At 33.5% G+C, this 20,447-nt stretch overlaps 1 protein-coding gene across 1 annotated transcript in view; it reads right to left on the bottom strand.

The window, feature by feature from the left end:
• CCDC141 (coiled-coil domain containing 141) overlaps nt 1-20,447 on the bottom strand; it is a 353,841-nt gene that overhangs the window by 301,896 nt on the left and 31,498 nt on the right. Inside the window, 1 exon segment of the mRNA XM_074215601.1 lies at nt 3,100-3,291. Within this exon segment, the coding sequence (XP_074071702.1) occupies nt 3,100-3,291 (192 nt within the window).

Below are 20,447 nucleotides of genomic sequence, written 5' to 3'. Positions count from 1 at the left end.
GCCCATAGCATTCTCTCTTCTCTCTTAATATTCTGTGAGTGACTTGATCAGCTCCCATGATTTCAATTATAAACTCTATGCAGATAATTTCCAGATCTATATATCCAGCCCCATTTTTGCTCTCAGGCTCACATCACCAACCAACTAATGGGTATTTCAAGATAGATATCCTAGAAACATCTCAATTTCAAAAGCTATGTGGACTAAGGTGGTAGATTGAAGATTGGGCCTAGAACCAGGAAAAATTGAAATCAAATCCAGGTTCAGATATTTATTGCCTATGTGATTCTGGACAAGTTACTTAAAAATACTTTTATTTACTTTAGTTTCCATGAGGATAACAATAGCAGATATTTTAGAAGGTTGTGAGGATCAAATGAGATGATATTTGTAAAGCACTTAGGAGAGAGAACGCCATATAGTAGGTTCTTAATAACCTTCATTTCCTTCTCCTGCCCCAAATATAAATTATCTTACCATTCCTCCCAAATCCATCCCTCTTCAAAACTTCCTTAGGTCTGCCAAAGACACAGACCTATTTGCTAAGATGAAACGAATCAAGTGGGCATATAACAAGTTACATGTGTGTATGTGTTTCAACTAGGAGGGAGTCAGAATGGGGGAAAAAAAGAAAGGAAGCATATATGGTTTCCCCATCAAAGACTGCAAAATAAATAGTTTCTTGAATTTGTGCTCAAATTGTCAAAAACAAATTTGAAATAGTCTAAAGTTTCTGCTGTTTCCCTCTTGCTGTTAAATAAGCTCATGACACATGAACGTGTCTCTTCCAAGTCTTTATTTCCCATATCTAATCCTCTGAACTTCAATATTTGGGATCTGTGTCCTGATTTTTGAATTTGAGGGTGTCATATTCTTTGAAGCTAGTACTTTATCATAATGAAACAGCAATCTCACATCAAAATAAATGTGCTGCCAACTTGACAGGAAAGTTAAAAATGAAATTCCCAATAACTGACTTTCTCTAAAATATGACATTTCCCATTTATAATGCACTTTAAGACATATTTTGAATTGGGAAGCTCAAAATTTTATGGGAATTAAAGAGGAAACAAGGCAAGGAGAGAGGGGAATGGGGGAGAGGTTGTTGGATATATTCTCTTTTATATTGATTAACATTAAACATGAAATTTCTGGTAATAAAAATCCTTAGGAAAATACTTTTTAATGTAAAATGGTATTTTTACATTTCATTTAAGTATTTACTGAACACTCACTTGATATAAATGAGCAATTATTCATATGTTCATATATATATTATTAATTTTGAAGAAGAACTCATGTGGCTCTCCATTGCCTCTAGGATCAAATATAAACTCAGTTTGCTTTAAAGACCTTGACAACCTGGTCCTAACTTATCTTTTCAGCTTCATTTATATTAATAATACCCTTCCTTCATTCTGTCAAAGTAACCTTCTCTCTAGCCTCCATACATCCCACTCCCATTTACATGCCTTTGTAATGAGCATTCTCCATACCTGGAATGAATTCCTTCTTCATCCCCATCCCAAAGAATCTCTTCCATCAAAATGAAGCTCAAGCACTGCTTTTTTTTTATATGAATGCTTTCTTGAAACAGTTAGGGTTCATGATTTTGCCTCCACCTATACTAATTATCTTTACATTTATTTGCATAAATATATGGGTTATATGGGGTGTTCAGGGAGAACTAGCATCTCTGACTTTCTGAGACCTTTTCAGAGCTACTCACTCACTTTTAGCATTTCATCTAATTCTCACCTGTGTTTCCAAGAAACTGAGGCCTGGGCAACAGTAACACCCTGGTAAACTGTCTCAGAACATGGGCTAAACCAGGTTGAAAGTACCAGATATGTCTCAAACCTATTGCTGAGTTAGGGGGAAGTCTACCCCAAGTTTGTGAAGACTTTCCCCAGTGAAATGGGCAGATGAGAACACTTTATTCTAATGACCATGAAGACAGCTGAAGCAGATGCCAGGAAGCATGCAGAGCTTAGTCAGACGTCAAAGATGCTAAAGTCATTCACTGAATCCTTAGCCATATCCAGTCATCTTGACTTTTGTCTTACCACTAAACTTCAGTGACTCAGAAAGAGTGGGTAAGGTGACTACTCAATTCTGTCTCACTCAAATCCAATTTACAGCTAAGATGAACTACAACAATAATACATACATGTACCTTTTTTGTCTCTTCTATTAGAATGTAATTTCCTGAAGAGTAAGTATCATATCATTCTCTGTATTCCCAGTACCTAACAAAGTGCCTGGCACATGGTAGGCATTTATAAATACAAAGTGACTAATTATGTTAGGCATTGATGAGGCAAAACAGATGAATGAGACAAAATCCCTGATCTCATGAAGGTGTAATCTCCTAAGAAAGGTAAGATAAATATACAAATGACCAATATGGTACACTATCCAAGTGGAATGAGAGAGTCAAAGTGCTATGATTTAGACAATAGGAAAGATCACTTTTTTTCTTGGTGGGAGAGGAGGAAGCCAGTTCTAGTTTATTCTCATAATACTTTGAAAATGTCTAAAAAGGGATGGCTGGGTGTCACAGTGAATAGAGCACTGGCCCTGGAGTCAGGAGTACCTGAGTTCAAATCTGGTTTCAGACACTTAATAATTACCTAGCCATGTGGCCTTGGGCAAGCCACTTAACCCCACTGCCTTGCAAAAAAAAAAAAGCAACCTAAAAAAAAAAGAAAATGTCTAAAAAGATATGAAAATTACTTGGAAGAGACATTTCTTATTCCATGGTAATCTTCCCACTCCTCTTGGAGGGACTAAGTCATCAGAACTATATATCTCAGGAGCTCCAAAGAAAAATGGAACCCTAGGAATATAATTTTTTAATCTATTATCTTCAAATAAGAGAAACCATATTCCTTACTATTCAATTTTAGATTGAAAGCCTACATTTTAAATATATAATACCATGTCTGAGTTCAACAATATTATTGTTCAACTATCAAGAAAAAATGTGCTACATCTAGGTGATTTACACAATATTCTTATATGAGCAAAAATATTTTAAAATTTTAGTTTGTAGGCCCTTGTGAGAAACAGGTAAAAACTGAACTACCCAACACAAACCTCTAAGGCATTTTCAAAAAATTCTGAAGTCAATTTTAGGAGCTCTCTTCTCCTCTCCAGGACAGTGACCAGGGCTGCCCAGGCATCTCCTAAAGTCTCTGCCATGGCTTCATAGACTTGACACTGGTCCTTGTTCTCTTCTGCTGCCTTGTCTGCCTCCTGTAAAAGGTCCCATACCCGATCTTCCAAAGCCTGAACCAAGAGAAAAAAATTAAATTAATTAATTAAGTGAAAATTAATTCCAAGCTAGAATTCAGGTCAAATCTGATTTGTTTCACAAGTCCCAGAATTTTACTGTTGCAAATTATAAGTACTCCCTCCAATAAGACAGGCCACAACTCATCTATTCTTTGAAGATGTCTTTCTACTTTCTGTGGATGATATCTCCATTGGTCAACCTGCTGGTGATGAACCATTGCAAATTATTACTACAAAATATTATTGTGACTAAGATATGACCCTGGACTCTTATAATTTATACTAATGAAAAGAGGATCTGGCAGGCTCTACCAAGACAGAAAAGAAAATCTGTATCCATCATACAAAGAGCAACTCCACTAAGTTTAAAGTTAACTGGTTAAACATTTTTGAACATGAATATTTAAACAGATATGTTTTGGGGTAACTTTCTTGCCTTCTTCATGAAAAGGATCACAGATATAAAGTGAAATAAGCAGAAGCAAGAAAACAGTGGCTAAAATAATATAAATGGAAATAATCACAGCAGATAAATTGAAAAAATACTGTGAAATTAGAATAACCAACTTGGCTCTGAAGAAGAGATATGGAGACACAATTCTGCATAGAGGTGGGTGACTATGGGAATGTAATGTTACATATACCATAAGACAATTGAAATATTGTCTAAAGACAGCTAGCTAGGTGTCACTGTGAGCCTGAAATCAAGAAGGCCTGAATTCAAATCCACTTCAAAACACTTACTAACTTTATGACCTGGGTAACTGACTGAACTTGTATGCTTTGGCTTCCAAATTGGGGAAACAATCTCACCTACCTTTCAGGATTGTCATGAAAATCAAACGAGATAATATTCATAAATTGCTTTACAACTTTAAAGTATTATATAAATCATTATTCTTTTTGTTAAATTCCTAACCACCTCATTCCACTTTATTTTTATCCTTTTCATAAAGCATGGCTTTCTAGGTAGAAAAGGGGAAGGAATATATTGAAAAATTATTATGCAAAAATAAAACGGCTTAAACAATTTTTTAAGATGGAAGTACAATATGAGGTCAAGTTTACTCTCTGACTTATACTAAGCAGTTACAATTTATAGAATACTAAGAAACAAAAAGACCTGAATTAAGTCCAGTCTTGGGATAATTAGTAGTCATATGTGATGGTTGGAAAATCACTTAATCTTTGTCTGCCTCGGTTTTTTCATCTGTTAATTGGGGGAAAATAATATATAAAGCATTTTGCAAACCTTAAAGTACTAGAGAAATGATAGTTATTTTATAGGTAAATTATTTTTTAATTATAGAAATAATAATCATACTACCTGTGTGACTATTTACAAGTTAAGTAATATTTCAGTGTTCAAGGAAACTCTCTGAGACTATATTATAGGTGAGGTGCCAATCTGTCGTGGTAGTCTATTAATTTCTTTTAATTTGAAAATATATCAGTGAGAGCTTAATACTATTTTTCTTAAACATAAAGCAATGACACAGAAGTCAGGTTTTAAAAATTGAGTCAGCTTTTTTTTTTGTTTTGGTTTTTGCTAGGCAAGGAGCTTAAGTGACTTGCCCAAGGTCACACAGCTAGGTAATGATAAAATATCTGAGGCTGGATTTGAACTTAGGTACTCCTGATTCCCAGGGCCGGTGCTCTATCCACCACACCACCTAGCCACTCCTGAGGCAGCTTTTAAAAGACATTTTCTTATCCTGCTTCAACTTCCTAAGAACATGCTCAGAAACCATGTTTAGGGTACAATCCTCCGATGACTAAAGAAACATTCAATAAGAGCTTACTCCTTTTGTGTATAGGAGCATATATATAGCGCCAGGCACTATGGATACAAAGACAAAAATTAAATTCAAGATGAAAAATATGCCAAATGAGGGTGGCAAAGTAGAAAGAATACTTGAGTTCAAAACCCATTTATTACTTTGGGACCATAAATAATTTAACTTTGACCTTCCATTTCTTTATTTGTAAACAGGGGATATTAATGCATTATCATTTCATAGGATTGTTATGACAATATGAAAGGATAATATGTATAACATGCTTTGTCACAAAACGTGCTATTTAAGCTTTAAAGAACAAATCTATAAAACAGTTCTTCTAGCCCCAAGTTATATTAGACCAGATACCATACATGTATATTCAATGTCCTTGGTTAACCTATCTGGCTTCCATTGTACTCTCTTGACTGACAAAGGAAGGGAATAAAAACTTATAATGAAACTTTTTCTAAGATTCATGTGAGAGCCTGAGTGACTTATCTAGAATGTAAATACTATTCATGAATAACTCAAATCAGATTCTACCACAGATTAGGTTGAACACTAAGGCTCTCTCCGGGGAAGGCTATTCAATAGGTGTTCTGTTTGTTGCAATGTTCAGGTTAAACTATACAATCACAAAGTTCAAACTACCATGAGAATCAGGTTCATTGTGCAGCACTTTCTTTATTTTGTCATGAGAGAGGAAAATTTCTGGGCTACTACCTGTGACATTCCTCAGATTATCTAGAGGGTTGATTAATTTTTTTCCCTGTACATGTTCTTCACCACTAAAATGAATTAACTTAGTCACAATTTCTTCTCTCATTTGCAGGTGCTATTTCAAGATTGTTTAATGAGAAGAGAAATCCACATTAGATATTTTGATATTCCGAGATACCTCATTCTCTTGACACCAATTGTATTAAGAAATTAAAACAGGAAAACAGGAAAACTTCATGACAGAGATGGAATTGAGAATAAGAATTAATAGAGAATGAAATCATTATATGGCTAAGAAAATTGAAATCACCAGGTCTGTTACAGCTACTGCTCCATATTCTGAATAAAGGTGACAGGTTTAATCTGAATATAAGGTAAAAATGTCTTTCTAAAGGAATGTTGTGGGAAATATTTTTTCATATCTGTAACCCTCTAACCTTTAATAAATATTAAATGACTTTGCTTAGTTTGGTATAGTGTATTCTAAATTGGTATCCTGGAGGTATCCTGGAGGATATTGGAAACTAGAACCATGATAGTGTAGGCTGCTTGCTAATGTTATCTCTTCTATTTTGGAGGTTTCAAAGCAAGTTCTTTCAAGGACTAGTGGTCTGACAAAGTGCTTTCTGTGGTTTGTGAACTAATGACCTCTTGTAATATTCATGATTATAATACTACAGTGCTGATACTTTTTATTTCTGACTTGAATTAATAATTGATTGGTGGAATTTAATTTTGGGGAAAAGGCTAGTAAACATAATATAGCAAGAGGTAGCAATATAAGTAATCTCTCTACTACAGCTACTCTGGCAAAGATTGAGAAAGAGTATAACCAATGGTAATCAGGAAATGCAAGGAGAAACAATGAGTATGATCTCTGGTCCAGATTGATAGGGAGTGACAGCTAGTCCTCTGCGGGCATTGGCAAGGAGGCAGGAGGGAGTTCATCCAAGCTAGGGAGACCTGCACAGGTCAGGTTTAGGGCCAGCAACTGTAAATCAGGAAAGGGAACATGGGCCTGCAGCTGGATCAGTCCCTGGATCAGAATCACAAAGCCTTCCCAGGGACAGGAGCTGAAGCCTGAAGCTGTGTATTCAGGGCAAGGAATGTGACCAGAGGTAAATTCTTTTGCTATGCCATCCAGCATGATGACAAGGCTGGGGACCAGCAGCTATCTTCTGGAGCTCCAACCAGAAGTATGATCTTACTGGGGAAAAATGAACTTTATTTCATAAAGGACTTCCTGAAGAAAAGACCAGAACTGAGTAAAAACTTCAAACTGCTAACACTGCAGTCATTGAAACACATAAAAGGGTTAATATATTTGACGAATACAAAGGACCTCTACAAGGATGAAGTACACATTCTGATAGAGAAAGAAGAAATAATATTATCAAGGGTCATAGAAGTTATATAACAGAGGAACTGAGGGTGGTTTTGTATGTTTTGATGATCTTGAGAGACAAAAATGATGGGAAAAGAAATGGAGGAAAAGAGTAGAAATTTCCATTTCACATAATTTGAGTATTTCAGTACACAAACATGGAGGTACTTTCATCAGAAACATACAAAGGAGGGTAGAACCTATATACATATATGCATGCATATATGTATGCGAACACAAAATTTCATGAAGAAATATATCCAGTACAACAGGGCTACTGGAAAAAGAAAGAAGAGAGTAAGAAGAAAAGCAAATTCATGGAAGGATTGGTCAGAAGCAAAACCAATTTCTTGGAGCATTAAATAATGAAAGAAAATTTGATCAGAGAAGGAGCAAGGGCAAAATAAGAGTAGATCATGCCATTTTAATTTTAATTTACTAGTATTAACCACACTGCTTTTCCCTTCCTCCTCTCCCTTCTTTGCAAATTGAAGAAAATAGAAGAGGACAGATTGGAAAAAACACACATAATTTTAAAAATTAATATGAATGAGTTGAATTTACTCATAAAACAGAAGAGGACAGAAAGAGTTAGAAAGTAAAATCCAAAATTATGTTGCTTACATGCAATAGAAATTCAGAAAAAAAGTTCAAATGAAGTTCTGGAACAAATATCTATTATACTTCAGCTGAATTCATAAAAGCAAATTAAATATCCTATACTGACAATATATTCAAAATTATATTTAATAAAATGTCCTTTAAAAAAAGTTCAAAGAGTTTAAATAATTTAGTCCTAAGGCATTGGCAGGTATAACAAAACAGAGGTAGCAGATAATTTCATAAAAGAAAATAACATTAATGAGACAGGATAACAAAACAGAAATAAAAATATAGAACAATATCACTACTGGGTATTGATGAAAAAATTTAAACACAATATTGACATAGAGACTAGAGTAACATATTTTAAAGATTATATATTATTACTATGTTGGATTTTACCAAAAGTTCATGACTGACTCAATATTAAGAAACTACAAACATATGATAATATTAATGGAAAAACTAATCAAAATTACAAGTACAACAATGATTCAGAAAGTTTTAAATAAAACATAATATTCATTTCTGTTTAAAACACTAAAACACATAGGAATAAATAGATCTTTTCTCAATATAATATACAGTATTCATCTATTGGGTAAAGCAAGAATGTCCATTATCTCCACTACTAATGACACAGTGCTAAAAGTATAAACTAGAAAATTAAGACAAGAAAAAGAAACTGAGAGAATAGAATTAGGCAAAGAGGAAACCAAAAAAAAAAAAAAAACTCAAGAGTCAATTAAAAATTTAACTGAAACAGTATAACAGGATATATAATAAACCTATACAAATCATTATCCTTTTGTATAATAACAAATATTCCATTCAAAATAGCCATAGAATATATAAAATTTGGGGGAACTCTATTTATTAAAATACACATAAGATCTATATTAAAAGAACAAAAATATTATTTCACAAAAATAAAGACAGCCTTGAATAATTGGAAACATTAATTGTTTATGTTTAGTCCAAGTTAATGTAACAAAAATAACAATTTTACCTATTAATTTAATTCAATAACATTTCTTAATTGTTTACTATATTACAGATACTGTGTTAGACACTTAAGATACAAATAAAGGGAAAAATAGTATCTATCCTCAAGGAGCTTATAGTCTAATGAGGGAAGGCAGTATACAAAAGAAAACTGAAAAGCTGGTAGGGAGAGAAAGGGAGAGAACCCACCAATTTTCATTATATGAAGTTAAAATATGTTTCTGTAGAAACAAAATTAATGTAGCTAACATTAGAAGAGAAATAGAAAACTGTAGTGAGGGGGTAATTTTGCAGCAAGTTTTTCTATCTAATAAAAATGTCATTTCTAAGATGTAAGGACCTGAGATATACATACATACAAATGTGTATGTGAATATATACATATATAAACATATATATGAATAGGAGCTATTTCCCAATAGATTTATGATCAAGGAATATGAAAAGTGGTTCTCAAAGAAAGATAATTTAACTATCAATGGCCAAATAAAAGAATGCTCCAGATCATTAGTAATAACAAAAATGCAAATTTAAACACTTCTGAGGTTTTACCACATACCATCAGATCAGCAAAGATGACAAAATTAAAAAAAGAAAATTGTTGCAGAAGTTGCAGGAAAACATAAAATATATTAGTGTATTTAGAATTATACTCACAAAGTCACTAAATTTTATATATTTATATATATATATATTTGATATCTATCATATATAATATACTCATCAATAGGGTGATAATAAAAAAAAACAAAGAAAGAAAGAAGAAAAGGACCAATAAGTTAAAATATCTTTTTTGTGTTAACAAAGGAGTGCCTGTCAATTAGGAAATGACTGAACAAGTTATGCTATATGAATGTTTTGGAACATTATTGTACCATAAAATATGAGAAGGCTAAGTCTTCTGAGAGGACTTATACGAAATACAGAGTGAAATGAAGAGAAGAAGAACCAAACTAATTTATAAAAAAAAATACTACAAAGAAAAACAATTAACAAAGACTAGTTTGATCAATATTGTGTCTAACCACAGTTCCAGAGAACTGATGATCAAACATCAAATATCTATTTCTAGAAGAGGAGATCAACTCAAAATATGGAATAAGACATTTTTTACATACTCAATTTTTTGTTTTAGTATTCATGTTTGCACAAAAGACATGCAAACAAATATTCATTACAATAACTTCCTTAATTGTTTACCATATACCAGACACTGTGCTAAACAATGAAGATACAAATAAGGGAAAAGAAAGGGAAAAAAAATTCTTTGCATTACATTATCCAGACCAAACAGGAACAATTAATTGCTTATGTTTAGTCTGAACTATATAAATAAATTGACAGTGTTAGATAAGGCAACTTATTCATGCAGTACCATGCCAATTAAAATAAGAAGGATCCTTTTTTCCTTTCAATTTAGAATATGGGAAATGTAAGTCAGAGAGGGCAATTGGAAGTATATAATAGGGTAGTTAGTGATTACCAACCTTTTACCGGTGAAGAAACCAGATAGAACCAGAGTGAGTAACCAAAGATAATAGTTTTTTAGTGACAAGTCAGAAGTAGAATCCAGGTCTAATAATGAATTATCATTATTATTATTATTATTATTATCATCAAATTATAATTTCTTAACCTTTCTGGCCAGTACTTTTATAAGCTAAGTGATTAGTAAATTGACCAAGATCATGGAAATGAGTAAAGCTAAGTGACCCCATCTGGAGCATGAATCTATAACATAGGCACCAATTACTACCATGTCTATATCCAACACAAGGTACAAAAATTAATTCCTGGGTGAGAACAGTGTAAAAAAATTAGTCTCTGCTGTTCTCATATGGTTTGGCAATGACCCTGAAGAAGGCTAATAGTGAAAGTATTTTAAAATTGAACAGATTAGAGGGTGCATCTTCAAGAACCACGATCACATCTGTTTTTTTGTTTTGTTTTGTTTTGTTTTTAAAGACAACTCATCTCTGAGATAGGTTTTGTTTTTCTTTTCTTACTCATTTTTCTCTATCTTTGTAATGAAGTATTTGAAAGCATGTAAATAGAGCATTGTGCCAAACTATATTTGTTGAGCTAGATTCTATAAACATTTAAATTTTAATATTATAATCCAGAAATGTATTTGAAATGATGAAAATATGTGCAGCAGAAAGTTCAGTTTCCAATATTTTATGCTCCGTATACAAACAGTAAGACCAAATATGGCCAATAAATTTCTGAAATGGCTGCTTAAATGATTATTGAACATTGCATTCTGGGATTTGTAGTTCCCATGAGTTAGTTCCCATATTAATGATGAGAAAGTCTACAATCTATTCCCTTTTTATGTGTCCCATGGGCATTCCTAAGAATACTAAAAACGAGACTGAACATATGTGAAGGCAAACTTATTTTCTCCATTATTAGCCAGCCACATTGCCAATGCTGCTATGTAATGCATTCTAAATCAGTGTTTATAGTAATTTTCTATTATTTCTTTCTAATACTACTAATAAATTTGCTTCAAATCCCCATTTGAATACTCATGAACAATTTAAAAAATTGAAGGCACTTGCTTAATAAGTAAACTGGAGCACTTGACTCCTAGGTGTCTTTCTCCATAGACAGAGCTGTAAGCTTCAATAAATTCATTTTAGATTGCCAATATAATTCTAATACAAGATGTTCCTGCTATCATTCATTACATTTAAGAGACAAAAGATGGAATCACAGATTACTATTTCTTTGTGATAGATTTGACTATTTTCAGAACAACTCTAGAAATCTTATCAGGTCCTATTCACAAGATGACTTTAAAGACCATTCCCAACTATAAGAAACTGTAAAGTCAGAGATTCCTCTGACTTTTAGAAATATTTAGCTTCTAAGTATTATAAATGGAAGTTGATAGGCAGTTAGACATAGTTGATAGAAACCTGGCCTTGGATCAGGAAGACTTAAGTTCAAATCCTACCATGATACAAATCAGTAATCATGAGTAACCTGTTTAACCTTTCAGCATTCTAAGGATGAGGAACAGTCAGTGAAGATACAGAGTTTGGAGATGAGTATCACTAATGAGTGTCACTGGATGGTAAAGTACATGGAGAAGAAAAATACACAAGAAGCCTGAAATAACAGGAAGGACAGATAGTAAAATGCTTTAAAAATCCAATAGAGGTTTTATGGGATTATTATATTTGATTCTAAAGGTAATAGGTAGCCATTGGAATTTCCTTGCATAACATACATTGTGATAGAATATGCATACTAAAATCTTAGTATTGTAATTATTTCATCCAGAAAACTAAAGTTCCAGAAAACTCTTTAGGACTATAAGTTACAGAGCACTAGTTAATCAATCTCCATAGGGGAAATTTTCACACAGAGAAGGAATTTCCACCCTAGGAATTAACCTACATCAATGAAATTACAGCTCTAGATCAAAAAAGAAAAAAACTTCTGATAATTAAATGCAAAACATCACTAGCTACAGTAAAAGGAAAGGCCTCACTTATTTCAAATATATAGAATACTGCAATATCACTGATGAAGGCTTAGTATACATTTGTTTTTATGTATTTGAAAAAGTGATTCTTAGAGGATTGGTAAAAAATGAGTTGTTTAGAAAAATAATAAAACAAATTAAAATTGGTTCAATGGTTAAAATGTTATATAGTAAAGAAATAGAATTATAAGCAGAAAAGAGCAAACTCAAAGAGAAGATTGGATTTCCCAAGGGGGGGGGCGTACAAATACTCATCTTAACAAACAGCATACATTTCATTGTCAAAAATCATATTATCAAGTCAATTCAATTCAAACATTTTTAAGCATCTTCTTTATGCAAAGAACTATGCCTTGGATCTGGGGATTAAAAAAATCAATACAGATTTTCAATAATAGAAAAATGCCAACCCTGAGTGGATGGAATTCAGAAGAGAATTCATCAAATGTAGCAGATTAATGGTTGAGAAATGATACTGAGGTTAGCAGGCTGAGGGAAAGAAAATGTACCTGGGCATCTTGTCATTGTACCCTACCCCCATTCCCTTAATCTATCCTCTTCTCCTTACATGGAATAAATAAGTGCTGAACATTTAGATATTCTGGTCCCCTCCCTGGGGAAATTCACCCACTTTAGTGCTCCACTGTGGAGTTCAACTCTACTGATTGGTAAATGAATACAAACTCCGATAATCCTATGCATCCAGTCATTCACCAGAAAATCAGCATCTTTCCATTTTTCTCTCCCTCTCCCCCTTCCCTACCTCCCTTCCAATCTCTTTTTCTTTCACTCTCCCACTCTCCTTTCTTTTTCTCTACATCTCTCTCCATTTTAATGCTAGCTCTGGGACAGTATCTAAGGAAATGTTATCATTCTATTTGAAGGATTATGACAATAGGTTGTCTTATGTACCTATTTACAGTTTCTCATTCTCCAGACCAAAATACCCTTCCATGGCTTCCACATTGTCTCCCCCAATGAGAATGAAAATTTCTTAAGGATAGTGACAGTTCCAGTCACAAAGAAGGTCTCGGTAAATGATCTTTTTCATTCATTCTTTTCCTCATCTAGGACTGCCAAAGTTTGGCATTTCTGACTCTGATATACAAATATCCTCTTTGACAACCATACTTTAAGTACAGAACTCAATTGTGAGTTATCAAACTCACTGCTACACCTTATAGACCAGCCTCTCTGGTCTCTCTGGCTTTTCATTAGTGTCTAACTGTTCTTTCTCCATTTACCAAATATTCTCTGACTCAGCTCTTCTGTTGTTGCCATTAGGATCCTGCTTTTCCCATATTATTAGCAAAAAGTGAACTATCATGTTCCAGATGTTTCAGATGCTTACTATGCTAAGCCCTAAGTGATAAAAAGAAAAGCAAAAACAGTCCTTGTCCCTTAAGGAGTTTTACATTCTAATGGAGTTACATACAAATTACATAAAGGGAAAATTGAAGATAGTTTCAGAAAGAAGGCAATGACATTAAAAGGAACCAGGAAAAGTTTCTTATTAAAGATAGGATTTAATCTGAGGCTTGGAGAAGCAGGAGGTAGAAATGAGGAAGGAAAGCATTCTAAAGATGAGGAACAGCCAGTGAAGATACAGAGTTTGGAGATGAGTATCACTCATGAGTGTCACTGGATGGTAAAGTACATGGAGAAGAAAAATACACAAGAAGCCTGAAATAACAGGAAGGACAGATAGTAAAATGCTTTAAAAATCAAATAGAGGTTTTATGGGATATTATATTTGATTCTAAAGATAACAGGTAGCCATTGGAATTTCTTTGCATAACATACATTGTGATAGAAATATGCATACTAAAATCTTAGTATTGTAATTATTTCATCCACTTTATTTTTCTAGTTTGCATGATGAGACACATCTCTTTGTCATTACAAGGATTTCATAGAGGAAGTTTGATAGTGACCATGGAATCTGATGCAATATATCTAATATTACTTATGAAGAGGAGTATTTGTTGAACTTTGCCATAAAGAGGTAATCCTTGCTTTATCTTAACTTCTTACAAGAAGTCTTTGTTATAACTGGAAAATGCATCTGGCAAACAAAGAGATAGATCCCTGTTTAACACCCTGCTTAATTTATAAATACCATCATGAGGATTTTAATAGTTCATAGTTTTAAATAAAAAGCCCTGTTCATAAAGTTGTATGTAACTCAAACACAGGAGAGATTTCAAGGTTGCATTTTGTTCAATTAAGGTGAATGTTGTCTTAAAATAATTTTTTAAATTGTAAATGAACCCAAATAGGGGTAGAAAGACAAGTTATGAGTATAAGCACTCTATAATATGTTGTTAATTATGGCATATGCAAAAAAAGACATAAAAGACTTTAGGAGCTTATATATGACCAGAAGAGGAGTTAGTCCAAAAACAAATCCATATTGAGAGACAATAGACAGACCAAACAAGTGGAATATACTGAGGATACTAAGAGAACAAGAATAAAACTTCCATCTAACATATTGGATTGATCTCTGATGGGGGATTTATTGAAAAAATGAGCAAAAATTAACTTAGGATGAAAAGGCAGGAATGAGAAACTGATGAAATCATGAATTGATTTAGGGGGAGGGTGTTTCATTTAAATATTTTTTAATTTTCAAGAAAAACAAAATCCTTGAAACCAATAAGCATAAGCCAAAACAAATATCCATATTGACCAAGTAAAAAAAATAGATGTCGCATTCTGCATGAGTCCATTACCACTCTTGAATGATAGATATAGAATTAAAGGTTGTCTAGTATTACCATCTTCTTGGACAGCTAAGGAAACTGAATCCTAGAGTGGAGGAGTGACTTGCCCAAGGTTTTAAAGCTGGCAAGTGGTAAAGCTGAGAGGCTTCACCATTTCTATTCTCATTATTCAACTATCATAAAAAATACATTTTTAGACAGATAATCATTTACATTCATTAGCCATTTTTATGTAATAACAGAGGGAAACTAGGTGGTTCTGTGCTTAGAGTATTGAGTCTGGAGTCAGAAAGTTTCATATTCCTGACTTCAAATGCTGGCTCAGACATACATAGCTGAATGACCAATCATTTAATTCTATTTGCCTCAGTTTCTTCATTGGTAAAAGGACTTGGAGAAGAAAATGACAAACTATTCTAGTGTCTTTACCAAGATCAAATGGGGTCACAAAGTGTCAAACATGAATATAAAAATTTCTGAACAATAAAATTCAATAACAGAAGAGTTAACTGATGCTTTTGGTGGGACAAGATAAAAACCTGAATTTTCCCTACCTACAAATAATAACTTGAACTCACATAGCAATTTAAGTATACAAAACCCTTTCACACAAATTTTTTCTCTTAATTTTCACAGGAACCTTGTGAGAGAAGTGATGTAAATATTATCCCCATTTTATAGATGAAGTTTGAATTAAAGCTTAGAAAAATTAAGCGACTACACTAAATCACAGCACCAATAAATAGAAGAATCTGAACTCTTCATTCTTCATTAATTCCTCTTTCATTTACACTTATAACCAGAAAAGGATATCCCATATTCTCCTTCCCAAAGTCTACTTTCAAAATTGTACCTGCCAAATGAGTTTATCTGGAAAGCTCCTAAAGGGTTTCTCTAACCTTCAAATATTTCTTCCTCTTATCTTCTGCATACCTGAAAATTTCTCTATTAGAATTATTCCTTCAGATTAAGACTTTTTAAAAGAAAACTCCTTTTCAAATGATCATAATTTTCCTGCAAGAAATAACACTTTAATATTTTCACAGCCATTATTATATCAACATAAATAATTCTGTTCAATTTACTGACTTTTTACATTAGAGCTCTGTGACTGTGTGCTTGGGAACTGGGGGTGGAGAGGCATGAGTATCTCTAAATATGAGAGAACAGATCGTTGACCAAGGGAGAACCAGACTGAATGCTGTTTCAAGAGATGGGAAGAAAAGGAAAAGGGTATCCTGAATACTATAAGAAAGAATAAATACCTTCAGGTCAGGGCTCCTAAAAGGGGAAAACATAGAAAACACCAAGGGTGTGTGAACTGGGTACTAAGAACAAACTTGGCTTCCTTCATGGTTTTGCCTAGGTTCAGCCTTTTGCATTTGGAAGTCTTTGTACAGAAGTAAGGGTCAGAATAAATATACCTCAGTCTATTCAAATGGTACTTCAGTTTTTAACAAAACAGGAAGACTTCTGTGAAATATGGTGATCAGATTTCCTAATGTTATTGAAACTTACTGAGCTTTTCAGTATCCACCCAAGGCAAATGAATGTGCCTGGCAATATGATTCCTGAGCTACAATTCATGAGCTTTGTTTGAATGAGGAAAAGGAGAAACTGTCCTAATTTTTTAAAAAAGGAAAGAGAATGTAGTATGTAAATTATGATTTCATTGATATTGGCTTTGTTTCTTAGGAAAATGCTAGAACATGTTATCAAAGGGATAGTTGGTGAAATATCCAGAAAAGGAAGTGAAGATCAGAAGGTAGCAGCATAGATGTCATTATTAAAAACAAATTATACCTAATTAATCTAATTTCCTTTTTAGATAGAGAAGAGAAGGATACTTCAGAAATAATTGCCCTAGATTTCAGTAAAGCATTTGATAGGTTCTTATACTAGACTTAAAGGAGAGAAAAAATTGGAAAGACTTAGGAACTGACCACAAATTTACATCATCTATGTTGTATTTGAATTTACTTTGTTAAACATTTCCCATTTACATTTAATCTGGTTGCACCAACAGGACTTTTACTGGTGACTGGAATTTAACACCTTTGAGTAAGATAATTATGTTATTAGGATACTCAAACTAGTTGCAGAGCCAAAGAAAAAGAAAGTCTCTAAGTGGAGTTCCCAAGGGATGAATGCTGGGTGTGTAATATTTAACAATTTTACAAGGATTTAGGTAAGGTTATGGGTGGCATACTTTTCAAATTCATCAAAGGTACAAATCTGACAGGAATAACTATAATACTAAACTGTCAGAATTTTTAAAAGATCTCAAAAAGAAGGAGAAGAGATGTCAAACTTAAGGTCTACTATATGAACCAGATTAAAATGTAACTGGGAAATGTTTAAATGTTTTAAAAAATGTTTAAAAAATAAAAATAAAGTAAAACCTTGATAATATTAATTTGTAGTTTTCTAAGATAAAATGCAGTATTCCCATTTAGAACATTAGACTGAATTGATTTAAATAGGGATTAACTTAAAGTCTCATACTTTGGTTTCAAAATTGGTATCATGAATACAAGAAAGGGATAGCATGGATAAACAATAGTCTGAAAAATACCTGAAAGCTTTGTTAAACCTAAGAGCTCATTATGAGTCAATAATGTGGAGGCAGACCCAAAATGCTAATTTGATTCTAGGTTGCATTGAGAGTCATAGAATTCAGGATGATAGAGTTGAAGCTCCTTTTAGGTACAAAAGAAATATTTAGCCCTTAGAAGAAAATCTTAAGATTGAAGGCAGCTAGGTGGCGTAGTGGATAAAGCACCAGCCGTGGAGTCAGGAGTACCTGGGTTCAAATCCGGTCTCAGACATTTAATCATTACCTAGCTGTGTGGCCTTGGGCAAGCCACTTAACCCCGTTTGCCTTGCAAAAAAACTAAAAAAAAAAAATCTTAAGATTGAAGTGACAGTTTTGATGCAGTATATGAAGATTTGTCTTATGAAAGTAGAATTATATTTTTCCTTGACCCAAGAGAGCATAATCAAGAAAAATGGGTACAAGTTATAAAGTGGCAGATTAAGACTTCTCATAAACAGACAATGCCAATTTATTATTGTCCTAAAGTGAAATAGATCCGTTTAGAAAATCATGACTCAATGTCTTCAACTAAATGATGAAAGATTTCATTGAAAGAGTTTCCTACAGTTCTAAGATCTATGACTGATGGTCTTCCTACACTATGATCTCATTTCCATTGGTTTATACATGAGCAACACTTGATGTTTCAGGAAATCCTTTTTATAACTTTATTTTAGTTTCTACATGTGGCACAAACTGTCTCCCTTGAGTAGTGAAAAAAGCACCATACCTGAATCAGTAAGAATTGAGTTCGAGTCCCATCTCTATCACTTACTGTGACCCTAAACATAAGTCTCAGCTTCCTCATCTGTAAAATGGAATTAATACCTAAATTACTCATATCAAAGGGTTGTGATGATCCTTTCACAGACCCAAGAATACGTGTAAATATGAATTATTTTTATTCCTGAACTGAGGAGGCCCATCTTCTAGGCAAGCTTTTATTGACTGTTTACACCTTAGCAACAAGTACTGTAGGTAGCAGGGAGTATTGGAGTTTTAAAAGGCAGGTATAATAATAATAATAAATAATAGTACAAATAATAATGATAATAATAGGCTATAAACCTTTAGCAATTCACAGTTCTATTTTGTATATGATGGGGGGAAATCTTCTCTTACTTCATTTGATGTCATCAACGAAGACCAAGAATATAATTGTAAAATATCAAATGGAAATTAAGAATTTGTCTACAACCTTCCTCCTCCCAAAAATGTGAATAAAGTCCTTAATCAATTTGAGAGAATTACAGGACTTTGGCCATTAGAAGAAGGCAACTGATATCACATTTGCCTTCTATGGGAAATTCTTATGAATAGTTGAAAGAATCATTCATTCCTCTTGGGCCTTCATATGAAAGGGGGGGAAAATCCATTCAGAGGCTTAGAAGAACTTAGGAGGTGAGGGAAAAGGATTTTATATCCTTCCTCAAGGCATCTGACTAAGCTAGATCGCTATTATTTGGTGCATCCTCTGGGGCAAGAATCACACACTATGCCCTCACTGACTCTATCAACAGGGGTGGGGGAAAAACTCCTTGTTTCCTTAATACTGATCCAGCAACAATACAGAGATTCATTTCTATTTTACAAATAAGGAATAAAGTTCATTGAGGGCCCCAAATTACCCAAATAATGGGTAGTAGAACTCTGATCTGCAATCTGCTTCTTAAGTCCCAATGATCTTCCCACTAGACAACATGATGTTTTAGCCCGTAGCCCAAACCCTTTATTTACATTCCTTTCATCCCATCTTTCCTTCTTTGCACTCTCTTCTGTTTCTCTGTCTCTCTCACCTTTATTTCTCTCTGTCTCTCTGGGTTTCTGTCTCTCTCTGTCTCTCCCTCTTTTCCTCTCCCCCTTTTCCCCCACCATTCCTGAGTAAGTTAGTTCTACTCCCATATCAATGCCATAAACTGTCTTCAAATTAACCAAAATATCAAAGAAAACATGGGCACAAATTAGAATGCAAGAGATCAATATTTCCATCCCTTTTCAATGTGAAATGAAAAAGTTGCTTCTTGATATCATTTGAATTTTTTCAATAATTAGATTTTTATGGCTTTTTTCATTTTGCTCTTAAGTCATAGAAGCCTAGGGTACAAGTAAAATAAAATCACCTGACATAACATTTAAATCAATTGATAGTGGCAGCAATAATATGTTTAAATAAAAACCTAGAGGCATAAAACAAACATAAATGAGGTTATTTGTTATCTTAATAAGTCAATTTATTTTGTAAGCAGACTTCATTTTAGAATCAAGGTAGGGTGTTCCAAGGACAATGTCTTGTCTCCAGGTCTCTGAAGTGTTTATCAGGATACTGATAACATCCTCAGGAGAAGCTTTCCTCTGACACCTAGTCATCAAACTTGTAAAGCCAGGTGGAATAGGATCTGAGTGATAGACACACTGGTCAACATAATCAAGTTGGCTATTTAAAAGAAATGCAAATGGACACATTGTCTTCCCTCCCCATCTGAAAAGGGCAGTAAATACAGGTTGTTACCAGGATACATGATAAATGCATTTTGCTTTGCTCACTGTAGTTTGAATATTGCTCAGTTGTAAGATAGCTTATTTTATGGACTTTCTTCTACCTCAAACTACCAAATGCAAAGTAACCGCAAGAATTATGGATTTCTTCCTCACTGAAGTGTTAAATGATTCCCCAAATAGCTGAACAGCAATTTTCTAAAAGAGCAAATATGTTGCATATCTTGCCTGAAACTTTCCAGACATGACAGACTCTATCCAGGCTAAACTTTTGAGAATCCCACCCCACTGCCATCCATCTTGATGATAACGGGTCAGCCTAGGTATGACCTTGCCTTTCCCC

The sequence above is a fragment of the Macrotis lagotis genome, chromosome 1 (assembly GCF_037893015.1).
Source record: "Macrotis lagotis isolate mMagLag1 chromosome 1, bilby.v1.9.chrom.fasta, whole genome shotgun sequence".
In the NCBI taxonomy this organism is placed as follows: domain Eukaryota; kingdom Metazoa; phylum Chordata; class Mammalia; order Peramelemorphia; family Peramelidae; genus Macrotis; species Macrotis lagotis.
Note: the sequence above shows the minus strand (reverse complement) of the source record. Positions and strands in the feature narration are given on the sequence as shown.